The sequence below is a fragment of the Hemitrygon akajei genome, chromosome 19, assembly GCF_048418815.1.
Source record: "Hemitrygon akajei chromosome 19, sHemAka1.3, whole genome shotgun sequence".
Taxonomy (NCBI): domain Eukaryota; kingdom Metazoa; phylum Chordata; class Chondrichthyes; order Myliobatiformes; family Dasyatidae; genus Hemitrygon; species Hemitrygon akajei.
In genome coordinates, this window is record NC_133142.1 from 66,274,549 (window position 1) to 66,295,777 (window position 21,229).

Below are 21,229 nucleotides of genomic sequence, written 5' to 3' on the forward strand. Positions count from 1 at the left end.
GCAAAATCTCTTGCAATGGATTTCTTACCTTCTGACCAGTTTTTCCTTCAAACTGAGGCTTGATTTTGAAACTTTCACTATGATCGACATCGTCATCTTCATCCTCCTCACCCTCACTATCAAATAATTTTCCAATGGTTCGACTTTCAAAATCCTATTGATAATTTAGAAGAAATAAAAATCACTGGGGTTACAATAAATTAAGTATATCCTTTTTCAGAGTTTGAAGAAATAAAATATTCTGAGAAATGAAGTAAGCTGATATTTGTAGATTTTTGCTGAATTGGAGGCCTTGAATTATACTTTTCAGTTTAAGAGATGAAGAGTAAAGAGTCAATCCTTACAGTGGGGTTTGATGAACATCACACTCAGGCTGGAGTTGGTGTTGCTGCCCCTCCACCCCGCTCAGTGTTCACTCAGCAGAACAATGGACTCAGAGTCTGCACCATATACATTTAGGAACTTTGAAGCATAAATGGGAACAGATGTTCTCAAGGAAATATACGGAAGAAATGTGGCAAATGTTCAGGGGATATTTGCGTGGAGTTCTGCATAAGTACGTTCCAAAGAGACAGGAAAAGGATGGTAGGGTACAGGAACCGTGGTGTACAAAGGCTGTTGTAAATCTAGTCAGAAGAAAAGCTTACGAAAGGTTCAAAAAACTAGGTAATGATAGAGATCTAGAAGAATATAAGGGTAACAGGAAGGAGACATTAAATTAGGAGAATTAGGAATGAAATTAGGAGAGCCAGAAGGGGCCATGAGAAGGCATTGGCAGACAGGATTAAGGAAAACCCCAAGGCATTCTACAAGTATGTGAAGAGCAAGAAGATAAGAAGTGAGAGAATAGGATCAATCAAGTGCGACAGTGGAAAAGTGTGTATTGAACTGGAGGAGATAGCGGAGGTACTTAATGAATACTTTGCTTCAGTATTCACTACGGAAATGGAACTTGGCAATTGTATGGATGGCTTACAGTGGACTGCAAAGCTTGAGCATGTAGATATTAAGAAAGAGGATGTGCTGGAGCTATTGTGAAACATCAAGTTGGATAAGTCACCGGGACCAGACGAGATGTACCCCAGGTCACTGTGGGAGGCGAGGGTGGAGACTGCTGAGCCTCTGGCGATGATCTTTACATCATCAATGGGGACGGGAGAGGTTCCGGAGGATTAAAGGGTTGTGGATGTTGTTCCCTTATTCAACAAAGGGAGTCGAGATAGCCCAGGAAATTATAGACCAATGAGACTTACTTCAGTGGTTGGTAAGTTGATGGAGAAGATCCTGAGAGGCAAGGTTTATGACCATTTGGAGAGGCATTATATGCTTAGGAATAGTTAGCATGGCTTTGTGAAAGGCAGGTTGTGCCTTACGAGCCTGACTGAATTTTTTGAGGATGTGACTAAACATATTGATGAAGGAAGAGCAGCAGATGTAGTGTATATGGATTTCAGCAAGGCATTTGATAAGGTTTATTGCAAGGCTTATTGAGAAAGTAAGGAGGCATGGGATCCAAGGGGACATTGCTTTGTGGATCCAGAACTAGCTTGCCCACAGAAGGCAAAGACTAACATGAGGAAATCTGCAAATGCTTGAAATTCAAGCAATACACACAAAATGCTGGTGGAACGCAGCAGGCCAGGCAGCATCTATAGGGAGAAGCACTGTCGACGTTTCGGGCCGAGACCCTTGGTCCTGACGAAGGGTCTCGGCCCGAAACGTCGACAGTGCTTCTTCCTATAGTTGCTGCCTGGCCTGCTGCGTTCCACCAGCATTTTGTGTGTGTTGAAGGCAAAGACTGGTTGTAGACGAGTCATATACTGCATGGAGGTCGGTGACCAGTGGTGCGCCTCAGGGATCTGTTCTGGGACCCCTTCTCTTTGTGATTTTTATAAATGGCCTGGACGAGGATGTGGAAGGACGGGTTACTAAATTTGCTAATGACAAAATGGTTGGCAGTGTTGTGGATAGTGTAGAGGGTTGTCAGAGGTTACAGTGGGATGTTGATAGGATGCAAAACTGGGCTGAGAAGTGGCAGATGGAGTTCAACCCAGATGAGTGTGAGGTGGTTCATTTTGGTAGATCGAATATGATGGCAGAATATAGTATTAATGGTAAGACTCTTGGCATTGTGGAGGATCAGAGGGATCTTAGGGTCCAAATCTATAAGACACTCAAAGCTGCTATGTAGGTTGACTCTGTGGTTAAGAAGGCATATGGTGTATTGACCTTCATCAATTGTGTTTAGGAGCCGAGAGGTAATGTTGCAGCTGTATAGGAAGGACCCTGGTCAGACCCCACTTGAAGTACTGTACTCAGTTTTGGTCGCTTCACTACAGGAAAGATGTGGAAACTAAAGGAAGGGTGCAGAGGAAATTTACAAGGATATTGCCTGGATTGGGGAGCATGCCTTATGGGAATAGGTTGAGTGAACTTGGCCTTTTCTTCTTGGAGCGACGGAGGATGACAGGTGACCTGATAGAGGTGTATAAGATAATGAGAGGCATTGATCGTGTGGATTAGTCAGAGGCTTTTTCCCAGGGCTGGAATGGCTAGCAAGAGAGGGCACAGTTTTAAGGTGCTTGGAAGTAGGTACAGAGGAGATGTCAGGGTAAATTTCTTTTATGCAGAGACTGGTGAGTGCATGGAATGGGGTGACGATGGTGGAGGGGGATGCAATAGGGTCTTTTAAGAGACTCCTGGACAGGTACATGGAGCTGAGAAAAATAGAGGACTATGGGTAAGCCTAGGTAGTTCTAAGTTAGGGACATGTTGGGCACAGCTTTGTGGGCCGAAAGGCCTGTATCGTGCTGTAGGTTTTCTATATTTCTATATATTTTGCGTTATTGCATTTTACTGATATGCTACATGTGCTTGCTCTTTTGTATGTGTGAGGACAAGGCCTGAAACTGTGGTGTTGTCCGGGGGTGGTGTGGCATGGTGTATAGGCTGAAGTTGGTGCTGTCCTCCTCACCTCACTCAGGGTGTACTATGGTCATCTGCAGATTTTGGCACTGTTGGATGGGTCAGGTTTGGTCTCTTTTATTGAGTGGCTGTATCTTTCTATCTTATACATGCTATGTATGTTTTGTGCTGTGCATGACAGTTGGTACTGTGTTTTGCACCCTGAACTCAGAGTAACACCATCTCGTTTGGCTGTGTTCATGAGTAATGGTTGAATAATTAAACTTGAATTGAATTGAATTCAGGAGGACAATTGTCTTTAAAAGGCATTTATCTACAATTAAAAGGTGAAGACTCAGAGTTAAAGGGGCAAGATAAGTCCATGAAGAAAAAGGGATACAATTAGCGCCAAAAGCCGTCAGCAAAAAACTGTTGAATTTAAATTCCTAATCAGCATCCCATCTGACTGGCTGGTGTGTAATTCTGGGCAAAGGCAGAATATGGCTAATTGTCAGATGCTACAAGATTGGACATATTAAATGTGGCATAGAAGAGTGATTGGAAACCCTTCCAACAGTACAGTAACAATAGGACCACCAACACAACGTAGAAACTAGAGAAGAAATCTGTAAGCAAATCTTTTGTTCAGAAAAATAACTTGTGCAAGCCAAAAAAACTAACAGTGCCTCAAGTTCAACTCTCAATCTATAGTTGAGGTGATGAAAGATGTTGTAATTGGTACAGTTGAAAGACTAGGCCAGGGATGTTCCACATTTCTGTTGAAGCATTTCCACTGAAAGTTCATGTTTGAAGAAAATAGACAATGATTAATCATTCTTGGCTATGATGCAGTTTGTAAAATTATCTGTCAATGATTACGATCTTGGCTCAAGTTAATTGGCCACTTGAATAAGGTATAGATTACCAATGGAACTGGGATTTTTACACCCAAGGTCCTAATCACAGGAATTCTTAGATCTATCACCACTGATATTCCTTGACCCTCTTTAATAAAGCATTCTGAGTCCAACCTTATCTGTAAAGAACTCTAAAGAATTATATTTATTAAAGCCATATTGGCAAGTACTTAACCATCCAGTTATATATGAAAAATCAGAAGCCACAGATCTCAACTAGTTCTTTACTTACAACTTTAATATCTAAATCCACAGCAAAGCAATATTTGTTTGAAACAATTCCCTTTGATTTGGTTTCTTCTGTTACCAAAGGCTGCAATCTCATACAAAACTGCTTATTGGCATTTCAATCAAATCTTGATTATCCTCCTCACATATTGTCTATGAAAGTTCTCAGTCATCCAGGTCACTGTATATCAAGCAGCAGTAAATCAAGGCAACTAGACTTGCTGTGTTGTCTGGAAGACGTTTTGTCACTCATTTGAGAGGCCTCTTCAGTTTTGATCTATGGTGGGTAGTTTTCCAGCTTATAAACTCTAATGCTACGTCCACACTAGACCAGATAATTTTAAAAACACTGGTTTCACATAAAAACAATAGGCGTCCACACCAGGCGTTTTTCAAAATACCTCCACCCACATTAAAACAGGTATTTGGGCAAATCTCCTCTTACTGGGCATGCGCAGGACACATCTACAGAAAACAAGCGACATGTTCTGTGTTGAATCTTGCCGTGAAAGACTTGTTTGTCCAGTTACAGACTAGAAACACTTAAAAGGAAATTGCCAAACGATGGACAGCTGTTGGCTCTTGCGCAGGAGGACTTAAAACAAAAAAAAACAAATACTGGAGCGTATGAAGGCAACTGACAGGGAGTTCACGGACAGAATTGGAAACATTTCCTACAGCCACAGTCTCTTCACCGATGAAAGGGACAACAGCTACAACTAAATGCAATAAGGCTTGTTACTGGGCAAAAGTGAAATTTGCTGTTACCTCATTTGTTTGCCTTTACTTTTGCCATGCTTCTTTAACCCCTCTTTCAAACCACCACGTACGTACTCTACTCGACCTTTGTCTCAACACTACCTATTTCAAATACAAAGATGCCTTCCACAGGCAGAAACACGGTTGCACCATGGGTTCACTGATGATTCCTATTGCAGCCAACTTATACATGGAAAAGGTAGAAAGGACAGCCTTGAACACCTTCCATGGAACATAGAAACATAGAAAACATACAGCACAGAACAGGCCGTTCGGCCCACAAAACGGTGCCGAACATGTCCCTACCTTAGAACTACCTAGGCTTTACCCATAGCCCTCTATTTTTCTAAGCTCCATGCAGCCATCCAAGGAGTCTCTTAAAAGACCCTATCGTTTCCGCCTCCACCGCCGCCGCCGGCAACCCATTCCGCACACTCACCACTCTCTGTGTAAAAACTTACCCCTGACATCTCCTCTGTACCTACTTCCAAGCACCTTAAAACTATGCCCTCTCGTGCTAGCCATTTCAGTCCTAGGGAAAAGCCTCTGACAATCCACACAATCAATGCCTCTCATCATCTTATACACTTCTATCAGGTCACCTCTCATCCTCCGTCGCTCCAAGAAGAAAAGGTCAAGTTCATTCAATCTATTCTCATAAGGCATGCTCCCCAATCCAGGCAACATCCTTGAAAATTTCCTCTGTACCCTTTCTATGGTTTCCACATCTTTCCTGTAGTGAGGCAACCAGAACTCAGCACAGTACTCCAAGTGGAGTCTGACCAGGGTCCTATACAGCTGCAACATTACCTCTCGGCTCCTTAACTCAAACACACAATTGATGAAGGCCAATGCACTGTATGCCTTCTAAAGCACAGAGTCAACCTGCGCAGCAGCTTTGAGTGTCCTATGGATTTGGACCCCAAGATCCCTCTGATCCTCCACGCTGCCAAGAGTCCATTAATACTATATTCTATATATACTATATGCCCATTAATACTATATTCTGCCATCATATTCGACTTCACACTTACCTGAGTTGAACTCCATGTGCCACTTATCAGCCCAGTTTTGCATCCTATCAATGTCCCACTGTAACCTCTGACAGCCCTCCACACTATCCACAACACTGCCAACCTTTGTGTCATTAGCAAATTTACTAACCCATCCCTCCACTTCTTCATCCAGGTCATTTATAAAAATCACAAAGGGGTCCCAGAACAGATCCCTGAGGCACTTCACTGGTCACCGACCTCCATGCAGAATATGACCCGTCTACAACCACTCTTTGCCTTCTGTGAGCAAGCCAGTTCTGGATCCACAAAACAATGTCCCCTTGGATCCCATGACTCCTTACTTTCTCAATAAGCCCTGCCTTGGGTACCTTATCAAATGCTTTACTAAAATCCATATACACTACATCTATGGCTCTACCTTCATCAATGTGTTTAGTCACACCCTCAAAAAATTCAATCAGGCTCGTAAGGCATGACCTGCCTTTCACAAAGCCATGCTGACTATATCATACGTAACCCCCTGGGGTTATGAGAAACAGATGCCTCCATATTATGCCTATATTATGTATTATATTATGCCTCTATATTATATTATTCACATATTATGCCTCTCCAAATGTTCATGAATCCTGCCTCTCAGGATCTTCTCCATCAACTTACCAACCACTGAAGTAAGACTCACTGGCCTATACTCCCTTTCTTGAATAAGGGAACAACATCTGCAACCCTCCAATCCTCTGGAACCTCTCCCATCCTCACTGATGATGCAAAGATCATTGCCAGAGGCTCAGCAATCTCCTCCTTCGCTTCCCACAGTAGCCTGGGGTATATCCCATCCGGTCCTGGTGACTTATCCAACTTGATGCTTTTCAAAAGCTCCAGCACATCCTCTTCCTTAATATCTACATTCTCAAGGTTTTCAGTCCACTGCAAGTCATCCCTACAATCGCCAAGATCCTTTTCTGTAGTGAATACCCAAGCAAAGTATTCATTAAGTACTTCTGCTATTTCCTCTGGTTCCATACACACTTTTTCACTGTCACACTTGATTGGTCCTATTCTCTCACGTCTTATCCTCTTGCTCTTCACATACTTGTAGAATGCCTTGGAGTTTTCCTTAATCCTGTCTGCCAATGCCTTCTCATGGCCCCTTCTGGCTCTCCTAATTTCATTCTTAAGCTCCTTCCTGCTAGCCTTATTACCTAGTTTTTTGAACCTCTCGTAAGCTCTTCTTTTCTTCTTGACTACATTTACAGCAGACTTTGTACACCACGGATCTTGTACCCTACCATCCTTTCCATGTCTCATCAGAATGTACCTACTCAGAACCCCACGCAAATATCCCCTGAACATTTGTCACATTTCTTCCGTACATTTCCCTGAGAACATCTGTTTCCAATTTATGCTTCCAAGTTTCTGCCTGATAGCCTCATATTTCCCCTTACTCCAATTAAACGTTTCCCTCTCTTGTCTGTTCCTCTCTCTCCGATGCTATGGTAAAGGAGATAAAATTGTGATCACTATCTCCAAAATGCTCTCCCACTGAGAGACCTGACACCTGACCAGGTTCATTTCCCAATACCAGATCAAGTACAGCCTCTCCTCTTATAGGCTTATCTACATATTGTGTCAGGAAACCTTCCTGAACACACCTAACAAACTCTACGCCATCTAACCCCTCACTCTAGGGAGTTGCCAATCAATATTTGGGAAATTAAAATCTCCCACCACAACAACCCTGTTATTATTACTCCTTTCCAGAATCTGTCTCCCTATCTGCTCCTCGATGTCCCTGTTACATCATCCAGTCAATGGTTCAGGTATGTGGATGACACCTGGGTCAAGATCAAAATCCATGAGGTGCAAGCCTTCATAGAACAGATCAACTCAGTGGATAATAATATCGAAGTTACACAAGAAGATATTATGAATGATAGACTGTCCTTTTTAGACTGTGCAGTACCCATAATTGAAAATGGATATCTAGATATTGAAGTTCACAGGAATCCAACTCACACAGATTAGTAACTATTGTTTGACTTGCATCACCCATTAGAACATAATTTGGGGGTTATCAGGACACTACATCACCATGCCAAGAATGTACCCACCAACATTACAGCTAAAGATAGTGAGTGCAAGTACTTGAGAGAAGCCTTGAAAGCTTGTGGTTACTGAGTGGGCCTTCATCAAAAGACAGTAATAAAAACCAACAGGGACACCAGCCCTACAGGCAGAGGTAAGAAGCAAAGCAGATGGAAAAACATAATCATCCCATATGTAGCTGGAGTTTCAGAGAAACTCAGAAGGATTTTTAATAAACACCTGTTTTTTAAACCTATAATCACACTGAGACAATAAATATCATCAACCCCAAGGATCCTACATCCAAACGTAAACAGAGTAATATTGTATATGCTATCCAATGCAATGAGAACTGCACACATCTGCATATCATTGGGACAAAACAATCACTTCACAAACGGATGGCCCAACATAGGAGGGTAACACCTCAGGTCAAGACTCAACTGTATATCTACACTTTAAGGACAAGGGACACTCCTTTGACGACAACAATGTGTACATTTTGGACAGGGAGGACAGGTGTTTTGAAAGAGGGGTTAAAGTAGCCATTTTTGAAAACCCATCCCTGAACAGACAGGGTGGGGTACAACACCACCTGTCAGCTACTTACAGTGCAGTCCTAACATCTCTATCCCAGCATATCCATGGCAGTTCACACCTCCATTCATGCAAAGGTAAGACTAATGACCCTCTCATTACCTCTAAGACTCCTAATGGCCCTCATGTGATTGCTATATCTTTAAACAACTCACAGAGTTTATAACTTGGAAAACTACCCACCATGGATCAGAACTGAAGCCTCTCAGATGAGTGGCGAAACGTATTCCAGACAACACAGCAAGACCAGTTGCCTTGATTTACTACTGCTTGATACTCCTCACAAATTCTGTCTCACATTTTAAAATTTCGCAATTAGCAGCTCCTGAAAACAATATACAACTCTTTGGTCTTCGTGAGTTATTTGAGCCATGTTCTAACCTTCTCTTTCTCAAGTTCCTGAGCATGTTGCTGTCTTCCAAATGCACACCCATCTTTCATATAACAACATGCCCTAATCTGCTAGTTTGCATACCTCTTGGTATTTTCAATGCTTAAATGATATTCTGTTTGCCTGTAATTATGGCTCCTTATATATCTTGACCTTTTCTCATACCATGATGGAATCAGTGACAATATCCATTTCTTTTTCTTCTACTCTGCTTCAACTCTCATCCATCCAATTGCAACCTCAAATAAACAAAGCCTTTCACTAATTTCATAATCAGCCCTCTAATAATTCTTTTATTTCCTTGGATTCCTTTTTAATCTGATTGTGTCTCTATGAAGGAATGTAAGACAGTTTACAAATGCCACATAAATGCAGTCAATTTTGTTGCACTTAGCAAGATGTCACCAATACTAGGAAGAAACTTAGAATAAAATTGCATTAAGCAGACATTAGAAGTTGTAGAAAATTTCAAACTAATTATTTGGTGATACAGATTTATAGTATTATCCGAAGCATCTTTCGGTCTCAGATGACCCAAAAAGGCTCTAAAAATAAAAGGCATCAGCCAGGCCACTATGGAAACAATTCCTAGACCAAGATGTTATTCAGATATTTGATTATTTGACGTCAATATATCTTTGAACCAGAACAGCTTGATGCTGAGAATTCAAACAATGCAAAACCCCCCCCCCAAAAATACTTACTTTAGCAACAAGCTTCTTGCCTTGATTTTCTGCTGATGTGGTTGCATCTCCTGCTTTGCAACTGTGTTCATCACCTTCAAACATTGTCTCACTTTCATATTCTTCTTCAACATCAAAGATAATATGCTTTCCTTTTCCAAGTTTCTGACCTTCCTGCAATAAAATTATCTCTAAAATCTGAAAATGCACTTTTTTTCAGAGGTTAATTTTAGGGATTCAACATGGAGCTTGATTGTACACCAGTAGCATAAAATCATTATGTAGAGTTGTTAAAGAAATGAATTAACTATAGCTTGTTCTGCTCTATCAGATTTCCATAATGTAAATTAGAAATAGTGTGACTGATGAATTAGGGAACACAGGAAAAACAACTTTGTTATGATCAGTCCAAAATTCACCAGTCCTTAACCCCCTTTCCTTTCTCACATTATAGCAGGATTACCTGCACACAAATAAACTAAATTTACACCAGCCTATTATCAGGATAGGAGATAAGTTTTTGTTAAATGTTAAATCACAACATATAAACATGTATCAATTACTACCAAAGAGATCCGTTTAACCTAACAATATTCTTAATATTTTATACATGCCAATTTATAAAGTTTCAGGTGGCAAAATAATAGAAATGGTGTATGTCCTCAGTACTTGTTTGCTTTCAAACCACCTGGTCACATGAATTAGAAAATAAAGGTTCAACTCAAGTTAATGTAACACCTACATCTATGTATTTATTAAATCAACACACTGAATGAAATGCTAGTGCGTTACACTCTGTTGATTATTCTGCACAGATTGGTAAAACACTCGATGAATCATACATTTCACAAGCTGTTACAACATTTTAAAGAATGGGATCACTTGGAATGACCAATAAAAATAGATTTACTGCAGTTAATAATCAGTAGTAGAAAAAGAGGTCTTGCCAACCTGAGTAAGCAATCTGAAAAATTAAAATTAAACACTTGCTACAATTTTCGAATAAAAAAACAGAAAAAATTTTTAGACATAAACAAACCAAAAGAAAATTTTAAACATACCAAATCAGACAGCGCCCCCTGGATGAGTTCCCTTTGCACTTCTGCTTCTTTTTGCCTTTGCTGTATTGCAGCCAATCTTTTCCGATTGTCCAATAAGCGCTTATCCAAATTCTGAGGACAAGTAGCATTCCTACTGCCTGGAGAAATACTTAATTCACATCCAGCTGTTCCAGCTTTAGATTCTATCATTTTGTTCTCATGGCCAGTTTTGGTGACAGACAATGACAACAGTTCAAGTTTCTGAGAGCTATTTTGTTTTGTATGCAGCGTTGTTTGCTTCCCATCTTTAACATCCTCCTTAGATTCTTCAATTTCATCTTTATTCATTGAAGTGGAGATAGATACTTTATGCACATCAGACTTGGATTTTTCTTCACATTCAACCATACTATGTTTAACACTATAGATAGGAGAGGCTGTAGTTAAAGTATTGACTTGAAGAAATTTTGTACCTTTGAAAGGTGGCAGTTTGAAATTACTTTTCATGTCACTATCAGAATCCACAGTTCTCAATCCATTCACTTCCTCCTTTTTGATGTTTTTCTTAACCTCAGTAAGGCACTGAGTATCTTTACAATGAGGCAAGTTATTTAGCTGTTGATTCAGTACCATTTCAGAGTCACTGCTGTCGTTGTTCTGAACCACTGAAAACATATTGTCTGTTATAGTCTTTTGGTTCAAGACAGGTTTGCCTTGTGAAAGTGAGTTTTCTGAATTTGGCAAGAGATTCTGTGCAAAAGGGATTAATAATTTATTTTTAGTAAAGTCCATTTCACTTTTTTCTGATTGACTACTTGTTTCCTTAGATTCAGATGATTTATTTATCAGATGTGCAAGGTCTGTTAGTGACAAGTCTATTCGGTAACAATTACTTGTCATTTCTTCATAATCAGTATCCATACTAGATTCAGAATCGTCATCTGCTGTGTCCTCATTACTGCTATTACTTCTGGATTCACAATCATCTTTTTCAGTGTTAACTTCAGTCTCACTGTTCACAAAATCTGGTTTACTATTCACTTTTGTCTGTGGCAAATTATGACAAGGTATCATCTTTGTGGAGATAATCTCATCTGTGTCAGCAGAATCATATTCACTCCCACTGCTATTTGATGCGTCATTGCTCATACCTTTTAACATATTTCTCTTTGAGTTATACAACGCCCAGTGGGTTTTTTGTTTTAATACATAATCCTCACCAACCACTTCCAAAGGAATATCTTGTTCTTCTACATGTTTTTGACTTAATCTTTTACTTTTCTCTTCTGTAAACAACTCCAGTTCTTTAGGATCAGAATCAAGGCTTGCCAAGTGAGCTTTTGATATAGCACTGTTTTCAGTGACAATAGTAGTTTCTTTCTTGTCAAGGTTTTGATTCTTGAAGCCTATACAAGCAGATTTAGAAAATTTCTTTCCTGTCATATCTAGCTCGTACTCATTAAACCCTTTACTGGTACAATATCTGACTGAGTTCAAATGCATTATTTTTGTTTGGATATTGCAATCAGAATTCACAGAACCTTCTGCACTGTATTTGCTGGGGGATAGCTTCCTCCTCTTTACATTCTGTGACTGATTAGGAAATATACCTCGTCTTTTCTTACTCGTCTCCTCATCATCTTGCTCATCAAGATGCCATGTAAGTTTGGTTACTGGTGTTTTGATTTCTGAATCTGATGCATGATCAAGCTTTTTGATGTTGTGACAATATTTAGAAGGATCACATTTTATAATGTTAAACTAGTTAAGGATTGTGCTGAATCAGAATCAGATTATCAATGACCTATGTTACAAAATTTGTTGTTTTGTGGTACGTACAGTTCAAGACATAAAAGTTACTAAGTCACAATCAATTAATAAATAAATAAAAGGAACAGCGCAGCAGTGTTCCTGTGTTGATGAACCATTCAGAAATCTGATGGCAGAGGGGAAAATTGTATTTCTAATTAAATATAATAAAACATCAGAAAACACTAAAATAAAACTTCTTTAGATATTGTCATCCACTAAATGATAATAATCTACTATAGGATATACACAGCATCCTTGGAGTATAAATGCATATTCAAATCCTCTCGCTCATTAACAATGTACTCGGATTGGAAGCTGACATTCCAATGTAATAGATTAGTGATTCTGCAGAGAAAATGTTTAACCAAAGTCCCTCTGTCTTCTTAAACAGGCATAACAATTGCCCTGGCGTTCTAAGGCTATGTCCACACTAGACTGGATAAATCCATAACCAAAGCCTTTTCTCTTCCTTTTGGCCCTCCGTCCACACTGAAACGCCGTTTTCCTCCCCCGAAAATTAAGTTTTTCTAAAACACTCTCCAGAGTGTGTAAATCTGAAAATGCAGATTGGCCGCTATAGTGTGTACGGGGTAACCGAAGCTTTTTAAAAACACTGTCATGATGTGCTGGAAAAGATGGTAGCGGCAGTGCGGCATTTCATTGTTTTCTTGAATGCAACCTCCAACACCACAACAACAGTGATGGACGGCTTCAGGAGACTGTCCCTGAGCAGAATGCTACTGCAGCTTTGTAGTATGACAGAGAATTCCAACCCCCCAAGCAACCTAACAATTTCAGAACAGATGGCAACGAGACTGAAGCCAGAAGAGTTAGAAATGTACTCACCAATTACTTTGACCCATAACTTACTGAATAAATAAGTATACGCACTTTGCTCTGTTTTCTGTCCTTGCTTGTATGAAGGTGGTTTACCTATTTACACAAGTACTTCTCTGACAATAGATGAGTAACAACCTAATTGTATGGAAGTACAAGATAACACTGATGCAGACATGTTTTATACATTTAACAAGGTGCTTTATTTATGTATTGCTTGTGCAAACATTCAATAGATGCACTTGTCACTATTTCCGAAGTGTCATTTTTAAATAGTAGCTTATGTTTGGCATAGACGTGAAAATGTTAAGGCCAAAAAAGTTGTAAATTTCACTTTTACTCAGGTAAAAATAAAATCACCTTTGCCCAGTAACTTGTTTTATTGCACATGTTAAATACAGGAAAATAATACAGAAAGACATGGCAAAAGTAAAGGCAAACAAATGAGGTACTGTAAATTTCACTTTTGCCCAGTAACAAGCCTTATTGCATTTAGTTGTAGCTGTCGTCCCTTTCATCGGTGAACAGACTATGGCTGTAGGAAATGTTTCCAGGGTGACCCCTCTGTGGGAATGGGGAAGATGTTGGTGGGGCCACCTGGGGGTCTATGTGTCCGTATGTGTAGCTATTGTAGTGGCTGTGAGGCTGGTATTGTGGCGCTGAAAAGTACTGGGGGGAGCCATCATTGCAAATCCCTCTGCAACAGAGTTAGTTTTTCAATGTTCGTCGTCAGCTGGGTCATACTGTCTACACAGGGAGTCTGTGAACTCCCTGTCGGTTGCCTCCATACGCTCCAGTATGTCTTTTTTTGTTTTAAGTCCTCCTGCGTGAGAGCCAACAGCTGTCCATCGTTTGCCAATTTCCTTTTAAGTTTTTCTAGTCTGTAACTGGACAAATGCACGCCAAGTCTTTCACAGCGAGATTTGACACCAAATACGTCGCTTGTTTTTTGTAGATGTGTCCTGCGCATGTCCAGTAGGAGGAGATTCGCCCAAATACCCATTTTAATGTGGACGGAGGTATTTTCAAAAACGCCTAGTGTGGATGCCTATTGATTTTATGCGAAACCGGCGTTTTCAAAATTATCCGATCCAGTGTGGACGTAGCCTAAGCCTATACAAATTTCTCCATTGACACCAAAGCAGGTTACCTATTTATATTGTTGATTGTGAAAACTTGCTCTGAACTGGTTGCCATATTTCATAAATTAAAACAATGATTACACTGCAATACTACTTCAATTGCTGTAAAGTGATTTCTTAGATCAGAAAAATAATTAGTTTTACATAAAAGGATATTTTTTTCTTATTGTTTTGGTGGAGATGAAGAATGGGCAACACTCTTCCAAATTTACTCACAATCCAGTCCTGAGGAAAAAATACAGAATAATTTAAAATACTTGGTATAAAATAATGCCTAAAATGTATGTTTTAGACAATGATTTCTAAAATATATTCTACATTATTCAAACAACTACTTTGCAGAGAGACAGACTGAAGTCAACATGGTGCTAAACAGTGACTCCTTTGCTTGCATCTTTGGAAACAATTTTATTTCTGGTTGTGGATTACAGGAGGAATGGAGATGGGCATCAATGGATCTGAGAGGGTAAACAGCTTTAAGTTCCTTGGCATCCACATCACCGAGGACCTCATGTGGTCTGTACACACCAGCTGTGTGGTGAAAAAGGCATAACAGCATCTCTTTCACCTTGACAGCTGAGGAAGTTTGGTATGGGCCCCCAAATCCTAAGAACTTTCTATAAAGGCACAATTGAGAGCATCCTCACTGGCTGCATCACTGCCTGGTATGGGAACTGTACCTCCCTTAATCACAGGGCTCTGCAGAGTCAAGTCAAGTTTATTGTCATTTTGACCATAAACTGCTGGTACAGTACACAGTAAAAACAAAATGACATTCCTCCAGGACCCCCTGGTACTACATAAAACAACACAAAACTACACTAGACTATGTGAGACAGCATAAGGCTACACTAGACTATGTAAAACAACATAGACTACAGACCCGCACAGGACTACACAAAGTGCACAAAACAGCACAGGGCAGTACAATAATTAATAAACAAGACAATAGGCACAGCAGAGGACAAATTACAATATAATAATAAATTATGTAGATGTCAGTCTAGACTCTGAGTATCGAGGAGTCTGATGGCTTTGGGGAAGAAGGAGTCTGGTTGTGAGAGCCCGAATGCTACCTTTTGCCAGATGGCAAGAGGAAGAAGAATTTGTGTGAGGGGTGCGTGGGGTCCTTCACAATACTGTTAGCCTTGCGGGTGCAGCTTGTGGTGTAAATGTCTGTTATAGTGGGAAGAGAGACCCTGATGATCTTCTCAGCTGACCTCACTATCCGCTGCAGGGTCTTGCGATCCGAGACGGTCCAATTCCTGAACCAGGCAGTGATGCAGCTGCTCAGGCTGCTCTCGATAGCTCTTCTGTAGAATGTGGTGAGGATGGGGGGGGGGGGGGGGGGGGTGGGAGATGGACTTTACTCAGTCTTCGCAGAAAGTACAGATGCTGCTGGGCTGTCTTGGCTATGGAGGTAGTGTTGAGGGATCAGGTGAGATTCTCCAAGTACAATCAAGCTGGAGGAACTCAACAGGTCGGGCAGCATCCGTTGAAACGAACAGTCAACTTTTCGGGCCGAGACCCTTCGTCAGGACTGAAGAAGGGAGGGGGGGAGGGGCCCTATAAAGAAGGTGCCAGGTGAAAAACCAATCAGAAGAAAGATCAAGGGGTGGGGGACAGGAAGCAGGGAGGGGATAGGCAGGAAAGGTGAAGAAGGAATGTAAGGGGAAAGCACTATGGGTAGTAGAAGGAGGCAGAATCATGAGAGAGGTGATAGGCAGCTTGAAGAGGAGGCAGAGTGAAAGTGGGATGGGGGAAGGAAGAGGGAGGGAATTACCGGAAGTTGGAGAATTCGATGTTCATACCAAGGGGCTGGAGACTACCCAGACGGTATATGAGGTGTTGCTCCTCCAACCTGAGTTTGGCCTCATCGTGGCAGTAGAGGAGGCCATGTATGGACATACCCGAATGGGAATGTGAAGCAGAGTTGAAGCGGATGGCAACCAGGAGATGCTGTCTGTTGTGGCAGAGAGAGCAGAGGTGCTCGACGAAGCGGTCCCCCAATCTGCGTCGGGTCTCGCTGACGTAGAGGAGGCCACACCAGGAGCACCGGATGCAATAGATGACCCCAACAGACTCACAAATGAAGTGTTGCCTCACCTGGAAGGATTGTTTGGGGCTCTGAATGGTGGTAAGAGAGGAGGTGTAGGGACAGGTGTAGCACTTACATTTGCAGGGATAAGTACCAGGTGAGAGATCTGTGGGGAGGGACGTGTGGACCAGGCAGTCGCGGAGGGAACAATCCCTGCGAAAAGCAGAGAGGGGTAGAGAGGGAAAGATGTGCTTAGTAGGTGAGATTCTCCACCAGGTGAACATCAAGAAATTTGGTGCTCTTAACAATCTCAACGGAGGAGCCATCAATGTTCAGCGGAGAGTAGGTCGCTCCATGCTCTCCTGAAGTCAACAACCATCTCTTTTGTTTTGCTCACATTCAGAAACAGGTTGTTGACTCTGCACTAGTCTGTTAGCTGCTGCACCTTCTCTCTGCATGCTGACTCATCAGTCTTGCTGATGTGCTTCGAGCTGTGTGTTGCAGCACAGTCGTGGGTCAGCAGAGTGAACAGCAGTGGACTGAACACACAGCCCTGGGGGGCCCCCGTGCTCAGTGTGATGGTGTTGGAGATGCTGCTCCCCATCCGAACTGACTGAGGTCTCCCAGTCAGGAAGTCTAAGATCCAGTTGTAGAGGGAGGTGTTCAGGCCTAGCAGTTTCAGCTTTCCAATCTGGTGCTGAGGAATGATTGTGTTAAATGCTGAACTGAAATCTATGAACAGCATTCAAATGTATGTGTCTTTTTTGTCCAGGTGGGTTAGGGCCAGGTGGAGGGTGGTGGCGATGGCATCATCTGTTGAGTGGTTGGGACGATATGTGAACTACAGGGTGTCCAGTGAGGTGGGGCAGCAGGGTCTTTATGTGCCTCATGACGAGCCTCTCGAAACACTTCATGAAAATGGATATGAGTGAAACGGGATGGTAGTCGTTGAGGCAGAACACTGAAGACTTCTTCGGCATGGTGATGATGGTGGCGGCCTTGAAGCACATTGGAACGGTGGCACTGCTCAGGGAGATGTTGAAGATGTCAGTGAGAATATCTGCCAGCTGGTCTGCACATCCTCTGAGCACTCTACCAGGAATATTGTCTGGTCCAGCAGCCTTCCGTGGGTTGACCCTGCATAGAGTTTTCCTCACATCGGCCACAGTAAGACACAGCACCTGGTCATTGGGAGGAGGAGTGGTCTACCTCGCCACCATGTCATTTTCCGCCTCGAAACAAGTGTAGAAGTTGTTCAACGCATCTGGGAGGGAGGCATCACCAGAACAGTCAGGTGATGTTGTCCTGCAGTTGGTGATGTCCTGAACGCCCTTCCACATGCATTGCATGTCGCCACTGTCCTGGAAATGGCTGTGGATTCGCTGGGCGTGTGCATGCTTTGCCTCTCTGATGGCCTGCAACAGTTTGGCCTTTGCTGTTGATAGGGCTGCCTTGTTGCCTGCTCTGAAGGCAGAGTCACGGGCCCTCAGCAGCACACACACCTCCACTGTCATCCTTGGCTTCTGGTTAGAGCGTGTGGTGATGGTCTTGGACATAGTGACATCATCGATGCACTTGCTGATGTAGCTAGTCACTGATGCTATGTACTCCTCTAAGTGCTCCTGCTCTCAGAGAGTTGTGCAGACAGCCCAGCGCATCTGTAGTTGTGAACTTCCATGACTCAGGCCATTTACAAGGATAGGTGTGTCAAAAGGGCCCGTAGCATCATTGGGGACCTGAGTCACCCCAATCACAATCTATTCCAGCTGCCACCATCCAGGAAACAGTACCATAGCATTAAAGCCAGGACCACCAGGCTCCAGGACAGCTTCTTCCACCAGGCCATCAGTCTGATTAACTCACACTGATTTGAGTGTACTCGTATGTTAAATTGACTGTTCTATTAATTATAAATGATTATAAATTACTATGATTGCACATTGCACATTTAGACAGAGATGTAACCTAAAGATTTCTACTCCTCATGTATGTGAAGGATGTAAGAAATAAAGTAAATTCAATTCAATTTTCAAGGTTCTTTTGAAGACCCTGACCTGGAGATACACTCTGACTTTGGTTCTTTGTGGGAGTGGGACCCGTGCTCAGAGTCTCACGGCCGGCCACTTTTTGATATCCCAAGGATGTGGCCTGGAAGTCAAACATTCCTTCAGGGTTCGGGATTTTTGTGGCTCTGGAGATGTGCTGATTCTAGGCCAGTGCCCCTGACTGAAGCGTTGCGGGAGAACACAGAACATCGGGCTAGCTGCCGGGGGTTGTGTTCCCAGAGAGCTGCGCCTTTTTGGTGCTGACTCTCGGGGCACAGAGCTGGGAAAAAACAGAACGTACTTTAACATTGTAAATCAGCGAGTTGTTTGTTATGTCTCCCCTCTCGCTGTGAAACGGGGACACCTCTTTTTCTCGTATTAGAGCGAGAGCCTGTGGTATGTCTCAGGTCTGTGTCTTTATTGATGCCTGCTGCATGCTTGAGTGCTCGGTGAAGGGTGCTGATGCTTTTTGCTGGTGGGGTGGGTTTGTTACCTTGCTGCTGCTCATGCGTGGGATGGGGGAGCTGGGGGGGGGGCTTTGGGGTTCTAACATTTAACTGTCATTCATTCTTTGGGGCACTCCTCTGTTTTCGTGGATGCTTGTGAGGAAAAAAAATTTCAGGATGTATATTGCATACATGTCTCTGATATTAAATGTACCTAGTGCAACATTAACTAGTTCAGATATATAGAATTAGTAATTTTCAATACAAATAGATTGATTTCTGGGTCATTAATTTTTTTAAAAGGATAATTCAGCAACAGTACAGTTAAGCAAGCTGCTTCAAAACTTAGTTATGGCTTATTAAATATATTTACATTTATCTCCAGTCAACTTTCAACAATTATCTTTATTAAACTAGAAAAGGCTGCAAAGCAATACCCCATGAGAAGGACCATAAAATCAATGACAACCACCTCTAGATTAACATATTTAACTCTGCATGTCCATCCAGAAGTTACATTATTTCTTTACCTTCTCATCACAACTAACATACTATACATTACAAAGGCAGGGGGAAAAAAACAACAAAACTTCAAATCAAAGATTAGTGCAGTTAACACATTGTACCAAATGCTCAGTACCATTCATTTGGAAAACATTCACCAGGATGGTGCAAGTCAAGGGACTGTATTTACAGTAAGATTATGGAAGCTAAGCCATAATTTTGCTGAATTTCCAAGACAATAAACATATTAATTTTACTTGTGTAGTCTCCCATTTCCTCAGCTACAAAAAGTGAGATTGGTAGGAAGTCTGAATATCTTGTCAAGAGAGGTTAAGAAAGGCCAACAGAATTCAGCCTTGTCATGAATCTGCATACCCTGAGATCACTTAAATACAACTTAAGTGGAGATCAATGTTTAGTGTTTTTCCTCTTACAGTAGTAGCATAAAATTCTTGAAATGTGAGGAATACAAAGCGCAATAGAAAAACTGAGAATTTCACAATGTCCTGATATTTGCCTTTGTCTTGAATTTATTATCTTTTAAAGCGAAAAGAAAATAAATTTACTCTGTTGTCCTGCGTAATTTGCAATTCTGCATGATTTTCAAACATAATTTCAGAATTTAATTATTACAAGATAAATTTTAAACAAAACAAATTTTAGAATCATTACTTGCCTTATGTTCAGGTACTTCTGTTCCCGGAACAGCAGATTTCATCTTAAAATTTTCAACACCAACTTTCTTTAGAGACTCTACCACCTTTGTTATGTTGTCAACATGTGGTTTGTGCTTACTTTCAGCTGCATTCTGTCGTTCTTCAGCAAGTCTACATCAGTTAAAGCAGAAAAAGAATTAGGTTCAAATCTAAAGCAATATATTTTTGAAAAATTATTAACATTTTAACTCTTGCTTGATTCCAAAACAATAACTAACAGGAATATATATATTATATTATAATAGGAGACTATCTGGCTCATTTTGCCTCTACCATTTCTTTGAATGAAATCTAGTTAGTATAAACCCATCCTTTCTGCATAACATGTATTCTTTTTCTTTCAAATATCTATTCAATTAATTATGGAAGACAGCTGTCAAATCTACTTTCACCATCTTTTCGGGTGGTGTTTTCCAAACCACAGTAATTCACTATGCACAATGCTAATAAGTTCTTCCCTTATGTCACTACTGATTATTCTGCCTATCTGCCAAAAACTCCTCTGCAGTTCCTCTAGGAACCTTCTTAAACTGGGTGCCCAGAATTAGACAAAAAAATTAGTTGCGTTCTTGTATTTTGTATAATATTTTTGTTCAGTTTTGCATAAACTCTTTCTATCTGAAGCCAAAATGACAAGAATTCTGTATTTAAAAAGCAAACGTGAGGAAATCTGCAGATGCTGGAAATTCAAGTAACACACACAAAATGCTGGTGGAACGCAGCAGGCCAGGCAGCATCTATAGGGAGAAGCACTGTTGACGTTTTGGGCCGAGACTCTTTGTCAGGACTACCTGAAAGGAAAGATAGTAAGAGATTTGAAAATAGGAGGGGGAGGGGAAAACACGAAATGATAGGAGAAGACCAGAGGGGGTGGGGTGGAGCTGAGAGCCGGAAAGGTGATTGGCAAAAGGGATACAGAGCTGGAGAAGGGAAAGGATCATGGGACGGGAGGCCAAGGGAGAAAGAAAGGGGGAGGGGAGCACCAGAGGGAGATGGAGATGGGGAACAGGCAGAGTGATGGGCAGAAAGAGAGAAAAAAAGGATGGGGGGGGAAATAAACTAGATATGT

At 41.5% G+C, this 21,229-nt stretch overlaps 1 protein-coding gene across 3 annotated transcripts in view; it reads right to left on the reverse strand.

Moving 5' to 3' along the window:
* nol8 (nucleolar protein 8) overlaps positions 1-21,229 on the reverse strand; it is a 72,316-nt gene that overhangs the window by 22,754 nt on the left and 28,333 nt on the right. For all 3 annotated transcript variants that reach the window (XM_073072674.1, XM_073072677.1, XM_073072675.1), the window contains exons 5-9: positions 20,121-20,271; positions 14,566-14,636; positions 10,642-12,373; positions 9,602-9,754; positions 29-154 (exon numbers count right to left, since the gene is read on the reverse strand). In XM_073072674.1, coding sequence (XP_072928775.1) covers positions 29-154; positions 9,602-9,754; positions 10,642-12,373; positions 14,566-14,636; positions 20,121-20,271 — 2,233 coding nt within the window. The remainder of the gene's footprint in view (positions 1-28; positions 155-9,601; positions 9,755-10,641; positions 12,374-14,565; positions 14,637-20,120; positions 20,272-21,229) is intronic.